Source organism: Carcharodon carcharias, chromosome 12 (genome assembly GCF_017639515.1).
Source record: "Carcharodon carcharias isolate sCarCar2 chromosome 12, sCarCar2.pri, whole genome shotgun sequence".
Lineage (NCBI taxonomy): Eukaryota > Metazoa > Chordata > Chondrichthyes > Lamniformes > Lamnidae > Carcharodon > Carcharodon carcharias.
The window spans coordinates 86,085,957-86,098,640 of NC_054478.1; the positions used below are offsets into that span (position 1 = coordinate 86,085,957).

Here is a 12,684-nt window from a genome sequence, read left to right on the forward strand (position 1 = left end):
ATCTGCAGGTTGTGCTTTGACCTCGTGCACAATAAAATGAGAAAGAGTTTACATACATTATATGAGAAGTTATTGTGATTGAAGATATTTTGAGAGTGAAACAATGACTTGTTGCAAGTGATTTAATGCATGTAGAATTAGATAGATTTTAGATGAACTCTGTTGGCTTGCTCTTCTGTTGAATGCAACCTGTAAATTATTTTATGGTTTAAAACAATTCTGTCAATACCCCCAAGTCAATTTAATTTGATACATTTTTTTGTTTTTTTCTCTTTTAGGCTGAGCTGGTAAACAAAAGATAGCACTAGCTGCAGAGTTCCCAATGTTGTTGTTGTTGTTGCTGCTGTGCTGATTGGAATAATGTTAGTTCACGTAAAGAAGCCAAGTGGTAATTTCAAAGTTTAAGCGAAGGCCATAGTGCAACTGTTACCACATACACCAAGCCACCGTCAGTAACCATGAGCTCAGAGGAGAAAAACATGTCGCCTGCTCACAAAATATCAACCCCCACTCATCGGAGTACATCATTATCTTCATCCTCTCAAAGAGAGAGTAAACCGGTAAGGCAACAAAATAAAACTGCTGCTGACTATACTCCTGTTGATCTTTCAGGTTTTAAAATACTTTGCTGAATATGCTTGAATTTTCAGCTGCTCATGAAATTGGTTCTTGTTTTAAGGTTGTGCATTAGGTACGATGTGTGGTGGGCATTAATTTTGATTAAATAAATTCAAGTCAACAAAATGTTTTCACTTGAGAATAGACTGGAAGAGGAAGTCGTGTAGCTAGGAATGATTAGAACATATTGTACGTGCTAATTTGTACTAAAATTTAAGTGGTTGTACAAAATACGTTTTTCAGAACCCTGAATTTACTATTTGAACCGGCGGTAGAATATTTTAATATGTATTTGAAATTTTAAAGTGCGGTATTCTGAAAGCAGTTTTGTTCTTTTATACAATTAATTGTTTTTAACAACTAAAGTTGTAGCTTCATTAAAACTACCAATCTTGGGATGATGTCTGTAGACTATGATGCTCAGTCACCAGACCAAGTTTATACTGCTGGCTGTCCCTCAAGCTGCGGCTTACTGCATGTCTCCAACCTCTCTCCACCCCACATTCAGGTATTCAACTCTTATGTTAAAAATATTGAGTATTATGTTTAGAGAGTGCCATTCCCAGTTGGCCTAATGGACTGCTCACACACTTCTCAAGTACAGTTTGGCACCAGAGCTGATCAGTGGCAAATACAGTTAAGAATGGGCACGTACTGGCATAGGCATATTGGAGGCATAAAATGGAAGTAAAGTGTACTCCATGGCTGGCACTGAGCTTTCTGGGAGGGGGGGTTGGAGTGGAGTGATAGAGAAATGGAATGGACAATTTGGTAGAGGGATGAGATTTCGTTCATTGCTTACTATCTATTTTATTTAATATATTGCTAAATTAATTTGAGTTTAAATTCCTAGAGGTCATATTGGAATTTGACAGTGCCCTTGTCAGTCTACAGCTTTGATACTGTGTTAAATTCTGGTAGCTGCAAGAGGTCAGCCTGTACCCTAGAGGCAGTACACTGAAGAAAATTGAGGGTGACAATGTGACAGAAGGATGATTTGATTAGGTATGACTCTTCAAATTCAATGGGATGCCTTGCGGGATCATATAGAGGTATATAATGTACTTATAGGCAAAGGAAAAATGAACCTGAAATAATAATTCTGAGATGCCAGGGTACAAGGGCATGAATTCAGGATGTGAAGGGAAATGATCAGATAGCCATAGGATCAGACAATCTTCTAGCACAGAAGGCAGCCATTTGGCCTGTTGTGACTGTGCTGCTTCTTTGAAAAAGCTGTCCAATTTGATCAAAATCCCAGTTTTTTCCCCATAACCCTGCAAATGAATTCTTCCAAATATATGTCCGGTTGCCTTTTGAAAGTTCCAATGGAAGTGGTTTCTGCCACTCTTTCAGTAGTGTGTTCCAGATCTTAAAAACCCTCTGTGTGAAAAATACTCCTTTTTCCTTTTTAGTTCATTTGCTAATTATTTTAAATCTATGATCTCTGGATACTCACCCTCTTGCCAGATGAAGTGGTTTCTCCCCACTTTCTTTATCCAAACTCCTCATACTTTTGAAAACCTCTATTAGGCCTCCCCCAAACCCTCCAACATCTAAAGAAAACAATCTCAGCTTCTTCAATCTCTACACACAACTGAATTCACTCACCCTTGGTATCATCCTGATGAACTTCTCCTATATACTCTTCATGGCCTTGACACCCTTCCTAACATCTGGTGTCCAGAACTGTATACAGTGCTCTGGCTGAGACCTAACAGTGACCTGTAAAGGTTTAGCAGAACTTCCTTGTTTTTGTATTTGATGTTCCAATGTGGTATGACAATAAACCTTAAAAATAGATCAGAAACATCCAAGTATTTCATATTGCTACGATCCAGTTAGGGACCATTGTGATTTAAAGAAGAAATCCGAATACCTAGCGATTAACTGACAGATCTATGCTGCAAGATTACACAGTTTTAAACAAAAAAACTTAGTCTAATTCTTTTTTTAATATACAATTAAGTAAACACTATTAACTTAAACCCATGGGGTTCTCTTATAAAATCTTTTAACGTTTATTCATTTTCCTAGGACCCACTCAAAAGATATATTATAGCTCTCCAGAACTTACTTTGATTTCTCTTCAGTGTTCCAGCTATTCACCAAGGTACAAAATTTCATGGGGGTCCTTCCTTGGCTACATGCTCCTCCAGTTTCTTTACTGACCTCACGACTCAGGATTCCACAGCTCCAGCACTGGCCTCCCTCTGACCCCTGCAGTAACTTAAAACATCAGAAAACACCCTTGGTTTCCAAAAGCCCCCTGCTATTCCTTTAAACTTCAACGAAGCGATTACTTCCAGAACTCCAACTATAGATTTCTTCCTTGGCTTTCAGCTAAGCAGATCTTCCCATTGTTTTTCCCCTTTCCAACTTTGCCTTGTATTGAACACCAGCTCTCACTTGCAGGTTGCCACATGGATGATAGATCTAGCATTTACTCTACTTCAGGTGCAGGTCTGGCTTTATCTGTCAATTTAGAAGGAGCTACAAGCTACATAAGACCCAAAGCTGACAGTCTGTTTGCTGCTTTTCTAAAAACATAACCAGTCTTGCCTGCTGGCTGTGCCTTGAGTGGATTTCACAGTAATAAACTCAAAACAAAGCATCTCACTAAGCTCCACTCGTTTCCATGGGAGTACGGCACTCACAAATGCAAATTAACTATCTTTTAATTCCAAAGCTTTCCTTATCCTGGGAGACTACATGAATAATTTATCCTTTACTGGAATAACTGCAAACATTGTGTATCTAGTTCTTTAGCTAAGTAAACCCAGCTGCTTTTTTATGATCTTGCCTTTCTGGCTGTTAACCTCTTAAGTCAACATGGCCCCAACTTTTAAGTGTAATAACTCCAAGCTAGTTTGAATTGGATTTACATCAGGATTATTGCCAATTTCTCGATCAGGATTTTCCATTTATTTTACATTTAACATTTTAAACTCTAAACTATAAGCTATAGTCTAAAACATGAATCAGATATTCACAATAATATGCTTTTTTTGACCACTTAATCAGTTTGCCCTTCCACCTTCAAAGTTTTGTGAATATGTAGCCCAGGTCCCTCAGCTCTTGCACCACCAGCAAAATAGTATCATTCAGATTATACTGCCTCCCCATGTTTTTCCTCCCAAAGTGCGTCACTTCACACTTATCCACATTAAATTGCATCTACCATGTGTTTGCCCATTTCATCAGTCTATCTCTGCCCTTAAAGTCTCCTACTATCCTTCTTGCTATATTTTTTATTTTACCAAGTTTTGTATCATCTGTGAACTCTGAAAATGTCATTTACATATAACAAGCAAAGCAGTGACTTTAACACTGATCCCTGGAACCTCACTACCTACATCTTCCAGTCAACAAAAATCTGTCTCCACTACTCACTGCCTCCTATCCCTCAGCCAATTGCGCACCAAGTTGGCATGGAGACAAGTTGCTTAGAAGGCCCACCTCGGTTTGCCAACACAGTATTGCAGCTCCCAACATTATTTAAAGGCACCCTACACCTCACCTCTCACCTCCCTTACCCTTGCAGACCATGCACCCTCAGATTGCCCATACCATCTCTATGCCCCTCGTATCCTCCTTGCCACCTCAGATCACCCATGCCCTCCCATGTATCCTCCATAGTATCATGCGCAGTAAAGACACGTAATATTCATAATTTTAAATATGGACTGTTTTCAGAATTTTCTAGAAATGCCTTTTTTAAAAATGGACATAAAAATGCTGCTAAGATTACCACCAAGGGTCAGGTGACTTTTACAATTTCAACACAGACTATCTCAAGTCTCCAGAAAGTTTTGAATGACTATGGGTAGAGTTCCCCTTTGAATGGACATGCCAAGCCGAAAACCATCTGTGGAATTCACACCTATTGCTTGTGGATTAATTCAAAACTCAAGATCTGGGGTCTTCCAGATTCCCTGGCACCGAAGTTAAAATTTAACAAAGAGAGCTATAGAATAAACCAGTTCATCATAAGTAAGTGTGAAATAACCCCCCTGTATTCCCCATTGTGTAGCGATGACTTCTAAATCATTCTGGGTGGACGATAAAAGTATCGGTCTTGTGATCGAAGCTGTATTCAGATAACAAATCTTTATGAAGAACCGGAGAAAAGTCAGTCTGCAAACAACAATTGTAGAGAAAGCAGCAGAAAGGGCACAACATCTGCGTCTTTAAAAACTAGAGACTGCAATATCCTAAAAGGTCCAAGCCAGTTCCTTTTCAAGCCCACCAGTACAAAAAAAAACCTCTCTAGTAAGAAGATTATACGTAACTAGCTTTGTGACCTGCTGAAAATCCATCTCTTCTTGGGAATCCTGACATAACCCCTCTATACAACTTGGGCTATTGAATCCACTAAACTACGCTTCAGGAGTAAAATACCTCCTTTGTCGGGCCTGCAACACATACATTTTCCCTAAGACAAGTCAAACACATGAATTACAAGCTACCCCTCTGTGTATGGTTGCTAAATGTACACTATTCTCTTTAACTAAATGTGTGCGTGTGTGCGTGCGCGCTCTGAGTGAGTGATGTAACATTAGACTTTCAGAGTGAATGTGTAAATAAATAATCCTCCTTATTTAAACCCACAAAAAGCTTACTGCTGATTATTCAAATTGATCCAAACACTCAAGAATTCAGAAACACACGCATCTTCCTTCTCAAAACACTGATTTATGGACAGTAAGGAAAGGAAATTGGGGTTTTCAGATTCTCCCTTTTGCCCCTTTTCAGTTTCCCCCTCCATTTTTGGTATTCTGCATGATTTTCCACTGTACTGTGTTCCTGATAAACTTATTTCTGTTATTTAAATCTCTATTTAGATATTTTAATATCTATTATGAAGAATATTTCTTTATGGAAAAGTGATGAACAAATGGAATGGGTTGCTAATAAGAGTGATTGAGGTCAGAACTCTGAATTTAATTAAGAATCCATGAGATTCTCTCATGAAAAGATGGTAAGGTGGGAAGAATGAATTTAAGTAGACTGAAGAATCTTCTTTATCGGGGAATGCACAACTGACGGTTTCACAACTCATGCTTGGGAGTCATACACCTGACCTGACTCCTGAATTATTTACCTTATAACAAAATGAGCTTAAAGCAAGAAATAAGCTATTTAACGTACTTTCACATTGTTATACACTTGAAATGGCTTTGCAACAAGGCACATATGTCAGTATAACTTCACTAGAACAGGATCTGTAGAGGGCTAGCCATTGTATAGAATATCAGACAATAAAATGAGCTCTGCTTCACACTGCTAAATCCCCAAGAACTTGTGAAATGAAAACAGAAAATGCTGGAAATACTCAGCAGGTTATGGCAGTATCTGTAGAGAGAAACAGAGTTAACGTTTAAGGCCTTTGACCTTTCTCTCCACAGATGCTGCCATAACCTGCTGAGTATTTCTAGCATTTTCTATATTTATTTCTGATTTCCAGCATTCACAATATTCTGCTTTCTCCAAGATTTGTATTGGTTTCCATCAGCTAGGTATTCTTAAAAGGTAGGGTGTTCATCCTGGCTTTCACATGGAGAATCAACAACCGCACAATATTGAAAAGCTTTCTCTTTATGTTCCCTACATAATGGCCAATAGAAACTACCAATATCATCTTACGAAAATTAAAAGTTAAGTGAGTAGACTGGTGAACTTAAGACATAATAAAATTTGTTACTCATTCTGTTTGACACTGTATAATTGCAAATGGAAAACTCAACCTACATGTATGACCACTCAAATCAACAACATTCACTACAGTTAGCTGAGTAGGCAGCAGTGAATAAATAAGTTAATAGAGCACTGGCCATTACTAAATAAATAAATACATTTATGGAGCAGCATTCCCCAGCAAATTAATGAAGAAGGGGATATCATAGAGTAAATAAATTATCGGCAAATCAATACAGTAGCGGACACACCACTAAATTAATGGGCAGTATGCAACAGTGAGTTCAATGAATGGAACTGTGGACAGCAGCAAGTTAATACATTAATGGAGAGGCGGGTAGCCGTGGATTAATAAGTTCATAGAGCATCAAGTACAACAACAAAATCTACAAAGTAATGGGGTTGTAGACACCAGTAAATGAAGATTTAATAGAACAGAAGGTAGAGCAATAAGTCAATAGAAGCATAAAAAATTAAGTTAATGTAAGAGCTACAACTGAGTTAATTTCATAGAGCAGAGAACACCAGTGAACTAATAAATTCATAGGTGAGTGAACCAAATTAATAAACCAGTAGATAAATGGCACACGATTAAATCAATAAATTGACGGAAGGAACAGGGAAACACCTTTTTTATGATTTTGTTTACACTGCCATCTTCCTGTAGCATCGTACTGATATTAGCTTGGAACTACAGGCAGGTATTGAGCACAGAGACGGCAGGAGGGCATGGGCTTGAGAAGGCTAAAATAGTGCAAATAGGACTGAAGTAGGAAATGGGCAAACAGGAAGCTTAAGGAGTAGTGGATTCCAGGTTCCACAGTGAGGCAGATGGGAAGGGGAATTGATTCCAGAGTTGGACAGGAAGTGAGTACAACATATTTTCTTAATGTGGGAATTTTTTAAAAAAGTGTACTAAGAGTCAGATTGTTACAAGAGAAAGGATGGGAATGCAACTGATATTTTTCTTCACATTCAATTTGCAAGTACTTACATACACTGCTTTAAAATGCACCTGATACTCAAACAACAACAAATTGCAAATATATCAATATAAATTTTCAAACAATAATAATTTTTAGTATAAATGTTACCTAAATAAAGATTTTGGAAATTGGCATTTAGCTTTTATTCCCATAATTTTTCAATCTATCACACTTGTAGAAACTGCTGAATGTCAGAACATTTCAGTATTTGGAATGAATCAAATTCCAATGATGCTTTCTGGGAAATTATTTCAGAAATGATCACAGTTAACAAAATGCCAGAATGGTGAATATTAGTTAGTTTATTTCTGGGAACTACTGACACCTGATTCCTAAATATATGATTGTAGTTTTTAGATTACTGAAATTTTTTTTAAACCTAGCTTTTTGAAAAGCATGTAGTCACTTGATCTAACGGCTGTTTTGGCTCAGTGTTAACTATTGTCTGTTGACTTTTCTGTGAAGTGTCCTGGTATGTAATACTATGTTAAAGGTGCTATATTAGTGCTTATGTATGTTGTTAATATTAACAAATGCCTATTTAATCAACAACAGTGACTGATTTCTCAGAATGATTCTGGTATTTTAAATGTTATTAAACTTCAATTTATGTTTAATTCTATATGGTGTCTCAAACTTGTTCATGAAGCCATATAGTATAAAATGAGAAGCTGCTGCAAACCAGTTTAGATTGGAAAGTTAACATTTGTTATGCTATAAGGGGGCGTGTCAAATGTGGCAACATTGCAAATAGGTCTTTACTTGTATGAAATAACAGCTGGGAGATGTGAAATATATATTGTAATCTTTTGGTCTCTTATGAAGTATTTTAGTCTCTTAAGTATTTTAGTATTTTATGAAAAAAGGAGCCCCTTCTGTCGTGAATTTGATATTTACCTTGCCTTTTTCTATGGATTCTGATTTGTATTCCTTGTTTTATGTTTTTCCTTGAATATACAACCTGATTTTTGTCCAAACTAAAATTTTCCTGTAAGGCTTATGTTCTCCATTTTGAATATATTGATTACTTTCTCAGCTTCTAATTTAAAACAACAGTCAGCAATTTCCAAATTAATTGCTTGTGTTTTGGATGGTATATTATAGATTGGTTTCTAAAGAGACTTGGGGGTGCAGCTAGGTAGTTTCAAAATCTCTTAGACTTGGATTTGAATCTAAACCATTGGATGAATTTGTCTATACTTTGCTAGCTGGAATGATAGCAAAAATTGAGAGAGCACAGCCTTGAGGGTAGCCATTTGAATTGGGTTGGAAATTGATAGGAGATAGAAAACAGACAATAAACGGCACATAATCTGATTGGATGTGAGTAGTGGTATTCTCCAGGGATCTGTTCTGGCAACTCAACTTTTCACAATATTTATTAATAACTTGATGAAGGAATAGAATATCATATATTCAAGTTTATAGATGACATTTGTGTTTGGAGGGACAGTAAATAGTGCAGATAGGAGCAGGAGCTTGAAAGGGGACATGGGCAAATTAAATGAGTAGGCTAAATTATAAATCAAATGCAATGTGGACAAGTGTGAGGTCATCTACTTTGGACCCAAGAAACACAAATCAGGGTATTTTCTAAATGGTGAGAAGCTAAGAACTGTAATAGACTCAAGAGGTTTGGGCATTCAACTGCTCTAACACTTAAGCTGGTGGACTGGTACAAATAGTAATCTAACAGGCAAATAAAATGTTGGTCTTTATCTCATGGGGACTGGAATAAAAAACAGAAGAAGTGATGCTTCAGTGTATAGAACCTTGGTTGGCCATCTGGAGTTCTGCATTCAGTTTTTGGCACCACACCTAGGAAGGATAAATTGGCATTGAAGGGGATTCAGTGCAAATTCATCAGAATGGCACTGGATGTGGGAGGGTTGGATAGTCCATTGTTATCTCACATGTTCTTATGGGGCCTAGTGAAAAATGTTTTGGATAATAATCAGAAATTTGTCACTAACTTGTTGGAGAAGTTTATGGCCCAGTGAAGAAGTCTTTCGAAGGGAAAATTTAGCATATTGATGGCCATGTTTTATTTGCGTTAATGAGGATCATAATGATCACAATTAGGAGAAAAACGGTTTCAAGGATCAGTGCAAACAAAAGTAGACTCATGCCATAAGGAAAATGAGATTTTATATCCTGAAGGAGACAAAAGAAGAGGAAGGAATCGTATGCTGTAGAAGACAAAGTGCATGAAAGAGAAACAAGTGCAGTAAAAAATTAGAAAAACTAGTTTTAAAATAGAAAAAAAGCTGACCAAGAAAATTGGGTTCATGCCAACAAAATGGTGAGTGTGTGCAATTTTACAATGAGCTATGCGGTCTTTGTCCTAGCTTTTTGTCATTTACCCTAATATCTCTGTGTGGCTCAGTGTCAAATTTTGTTTGATAACCTTCCTATGAAGTGTCTGTGGATGTTTTTCTACACTAACGGTGTTATATAAATAGAAGTTGTTGTTAAGGAGCATAGACTTAACATGTGTAATCCTTTAAGCTGTTCAAATAATTTAAAAGCTACTTAGGGTAAATGGACAACACTTGTTAATGTAGCTGTGAATTGTGCAGTAATTTTTTGTAGTTAATGGTTCAATGAGAAGTTTACTAACTAGTGTGTTTGTGGACACTGTCATTTAACAGACCATACACAAGAGGAGAATCTCTCATAACTGTCTTCACTGTTACTGTAGAAGACTTAGTGTTTAAACTCTTGAGATGTAACTACAGCTATACTCTAATGTCATTTACCTGTTCTTCCCTCTCACTGTTCATATTTTTTTTCTTCACACTGTAAAACATTTGGGAACTTTATGTAATTGAAAATTGTTGCTTCATTGATTATCTTTTGCTGCAGTCACACTATGGCCACTCCTTTCTGAAATGGCACCTGCATTCCTTTATGCATTCCTTAGAGTATATTAGAGTTTCAGCCTTCTTGGAAAGTGGTTACAGACAATCATGAGGTACCATTTCAGACAGCTCATAAAAGCCCTAAATTCTCTGCAGTGGGCATGGTAACCAAAAGCCTTAAGTAGTGGTATGTTTGGAGTATCATAGAATTTGTTGACTTACTCTGAACTCAGTAGCAGATCTGTTCCATCATGCAGCTCTGCACAAAGGAATGCAGGTCCCATTTCAGAAAGGAGTGGCCATAGTGTGACTGCAGCAAAAGATAATCAATGAAGCAACAATTTTCAATTACATAGAGTTCCCAAATGTTTTACAGTGTGCGGAAGAAAAAAATATGAACAGTGAGAGGGAAGAACAGGTAAATGACATTAGAGTATAGGCCAAAGAGTAAATGAAGAATATCAGAAAAACACGTACATTGGTGAAGAACTCAGCAGTGTGCATGCGTTGCCTGATGGCACTACTGCTGTTTCCTGCTTTCACTCTGTTAATTCAAAAGCAAAGTAATGCAGTTGCTGAAATCTGATATAAAATGCTAGAAGCACTCAGCAAATTAGACAGCAGTTATGGAAGGAGAAACAGTTAATATTTTATTTTCTGGTGAAAGGTCATCAAGCTGAAATGTAACATTAACTTCTCTCTCCACACATATTACCTGACTTGTTGAGCATATCTTGTATTTTATGTTATCGCTCAACTGATGATTGGTTTGGGAGGAAGTCAACAGGGCATGCCACACATGGCCGTGTTGGAGTTGTATTGCTTTTCAAGGTGACTCTCCACTTTAACAGGTAGATGCCACTATCATGGCTGCATTGGAGCAGCTTTTTTCAGGAAGCAGCAAACTCTGACTTATGGGCCTTCTCCACCTTACCTGGGATCTTTGAAGTTTCTGGTCCACTGGGCCATTTTCCAGTTGGGGAGTGAACCAGTGGAAATAATCTTTCATTATTTAAAAAAACACAGGACAAACCTACAACTACAGGCTGGTTAGTCAAATTTTTGTGGTGGGAAAACCTTTAGAAACAATAACCCAGGACAAAATTAGTTGGCACTTGGGAAAGTATGAGCTGGCAATTGAAATCAGCATAGATGTGTGGGTGACGGATAGTGTTTGACTAATTTGATTTTTTTTTTGGTGAAGTAATGGCGAGAGTGGATCAGGGTAGTGTAGTTGATGTTGAGTGTATATACTTTCAATCAGTGTTTGATGAACATACCAGGAAGTAAATTTCTTAGCTAAATTAAAACCGTTAGGGATACAAAGCTGCTTAACATACAGAAAGCAGAGATTATAAATGATTAGTTGTTTTTTCAGATTACAGAAGAACTTGCAGTGCTGTTCCCTAGGGGCTAATGTTGGAATCAGTGTTCTTTTAAATTGTTTATTAATGACCTGGAGTTGGTCATAAAAAGTACAATTTTAAAGTTCACCGATGATGCGGAAGCTCAGAAATGTAACAAGCAGTGATGAGGATAGTAGACTTCAGGAAGATATATACCGCTGAAATGTAAAGAGAAGTGTGAAGTAATTAGTTTTTGTAAGAGGAACAAGAAAGGCAATGTAAATTAAATGATTCAATCTTAAAAAGGTTGCAAAAACAGAAAAGAGGTCTAAGTGCACAAGTCTGTAAATGTTGGAACAAAGCGAAGGTTGTTTAAAAATGTTTACAGGATCCCTGGCTCTATAATTGGAGGCAAAGTGGAAAAACGCAAAGAAGCAATGCTAAACCTTTATAAAATATTGGTTAGGCTTCAGCTGGAGTATTGTGACCTTTAAGAAAGTTATCAAGGGCTTAGAAATGTTGCAGAGTAGTACCAGGGATAAAAAATTTCAGTCATGTGGAGAAACTAGAGAAATTATGGTTGTTCTCTTTAGAGCCGAGACGGTTAAAGGGAATAATTGGTAGACGTGTTGAAAATCATGAATGGTTTTGATAGAGTAAATGTGAGAAACTCTTTCCTGTGGCTGAAGGGTCAGTAATTAGGAGAGACAGATTTAAAGCAATTGGCGAAAGAATCAAAGGCAACATGAAGAAAAAGAAGTTATGAATTGATAAGCTCTGGCTTGCACAGCTTGAAAGGAAAGTAAAAGCAAATTCAGTAAAAGGAACTTGGATAAATACTTAAAGGGAAAACATTTGTTGGGCTTTGGGGACAGAGCAGGGAAGCGAGTCTAATTATACTGACAAGGTTGGCTGAATGGCCTTGTTTGATTTTATGTTTTACAAAGGAATTTGAAAGTAGGGAAAGGGAATTGAGGCTTAGAAAGGATATTCCAGAGGATGGGGCATTGTGGAAGAAAGAATGACCATCAGTGGTGGCAATTAGTGGATGGGAATAAGGAAAAAACCAATCTTATGGGTGCAAGCAGGAATATATGGCTTTCAAACAGTCAAGGATTTTGACGTTCATATAGAAAACACAGTGGCACCTTTTGAGAAACTGTATGATGGAAACAT

The 12,684-nt window shown here is 37.2% G+C and overlaps 1 protein-coding gene across 3 annotated transcripts in view; it reads left to right on the forward strand.

Annotated features, from left to right (window-relative positions):
• The window catches only part of osbpl6 (oxysterol binding protein-like 6), a 172,007-nt gene that overhangs the window by 44,726 nt on the left and 114,597 nt on the right, over positions 1–12,684 (forward strand). For all 3 annotated transcript variants that reach the window (XM_041201528.1, XM_041201531.1, XM_041201530.1), the window contains exon 2: positions 279–560. In XM_041201528.1, coding sequence (XP_041057462.1) covers positions 459–560 — 102 coding nt within the window. In that variant the 5' untranslated portion in view covers positions 279–458. The remainder of the gene's footprint in view (positions 1–278; positions 561–12,684) is intronic.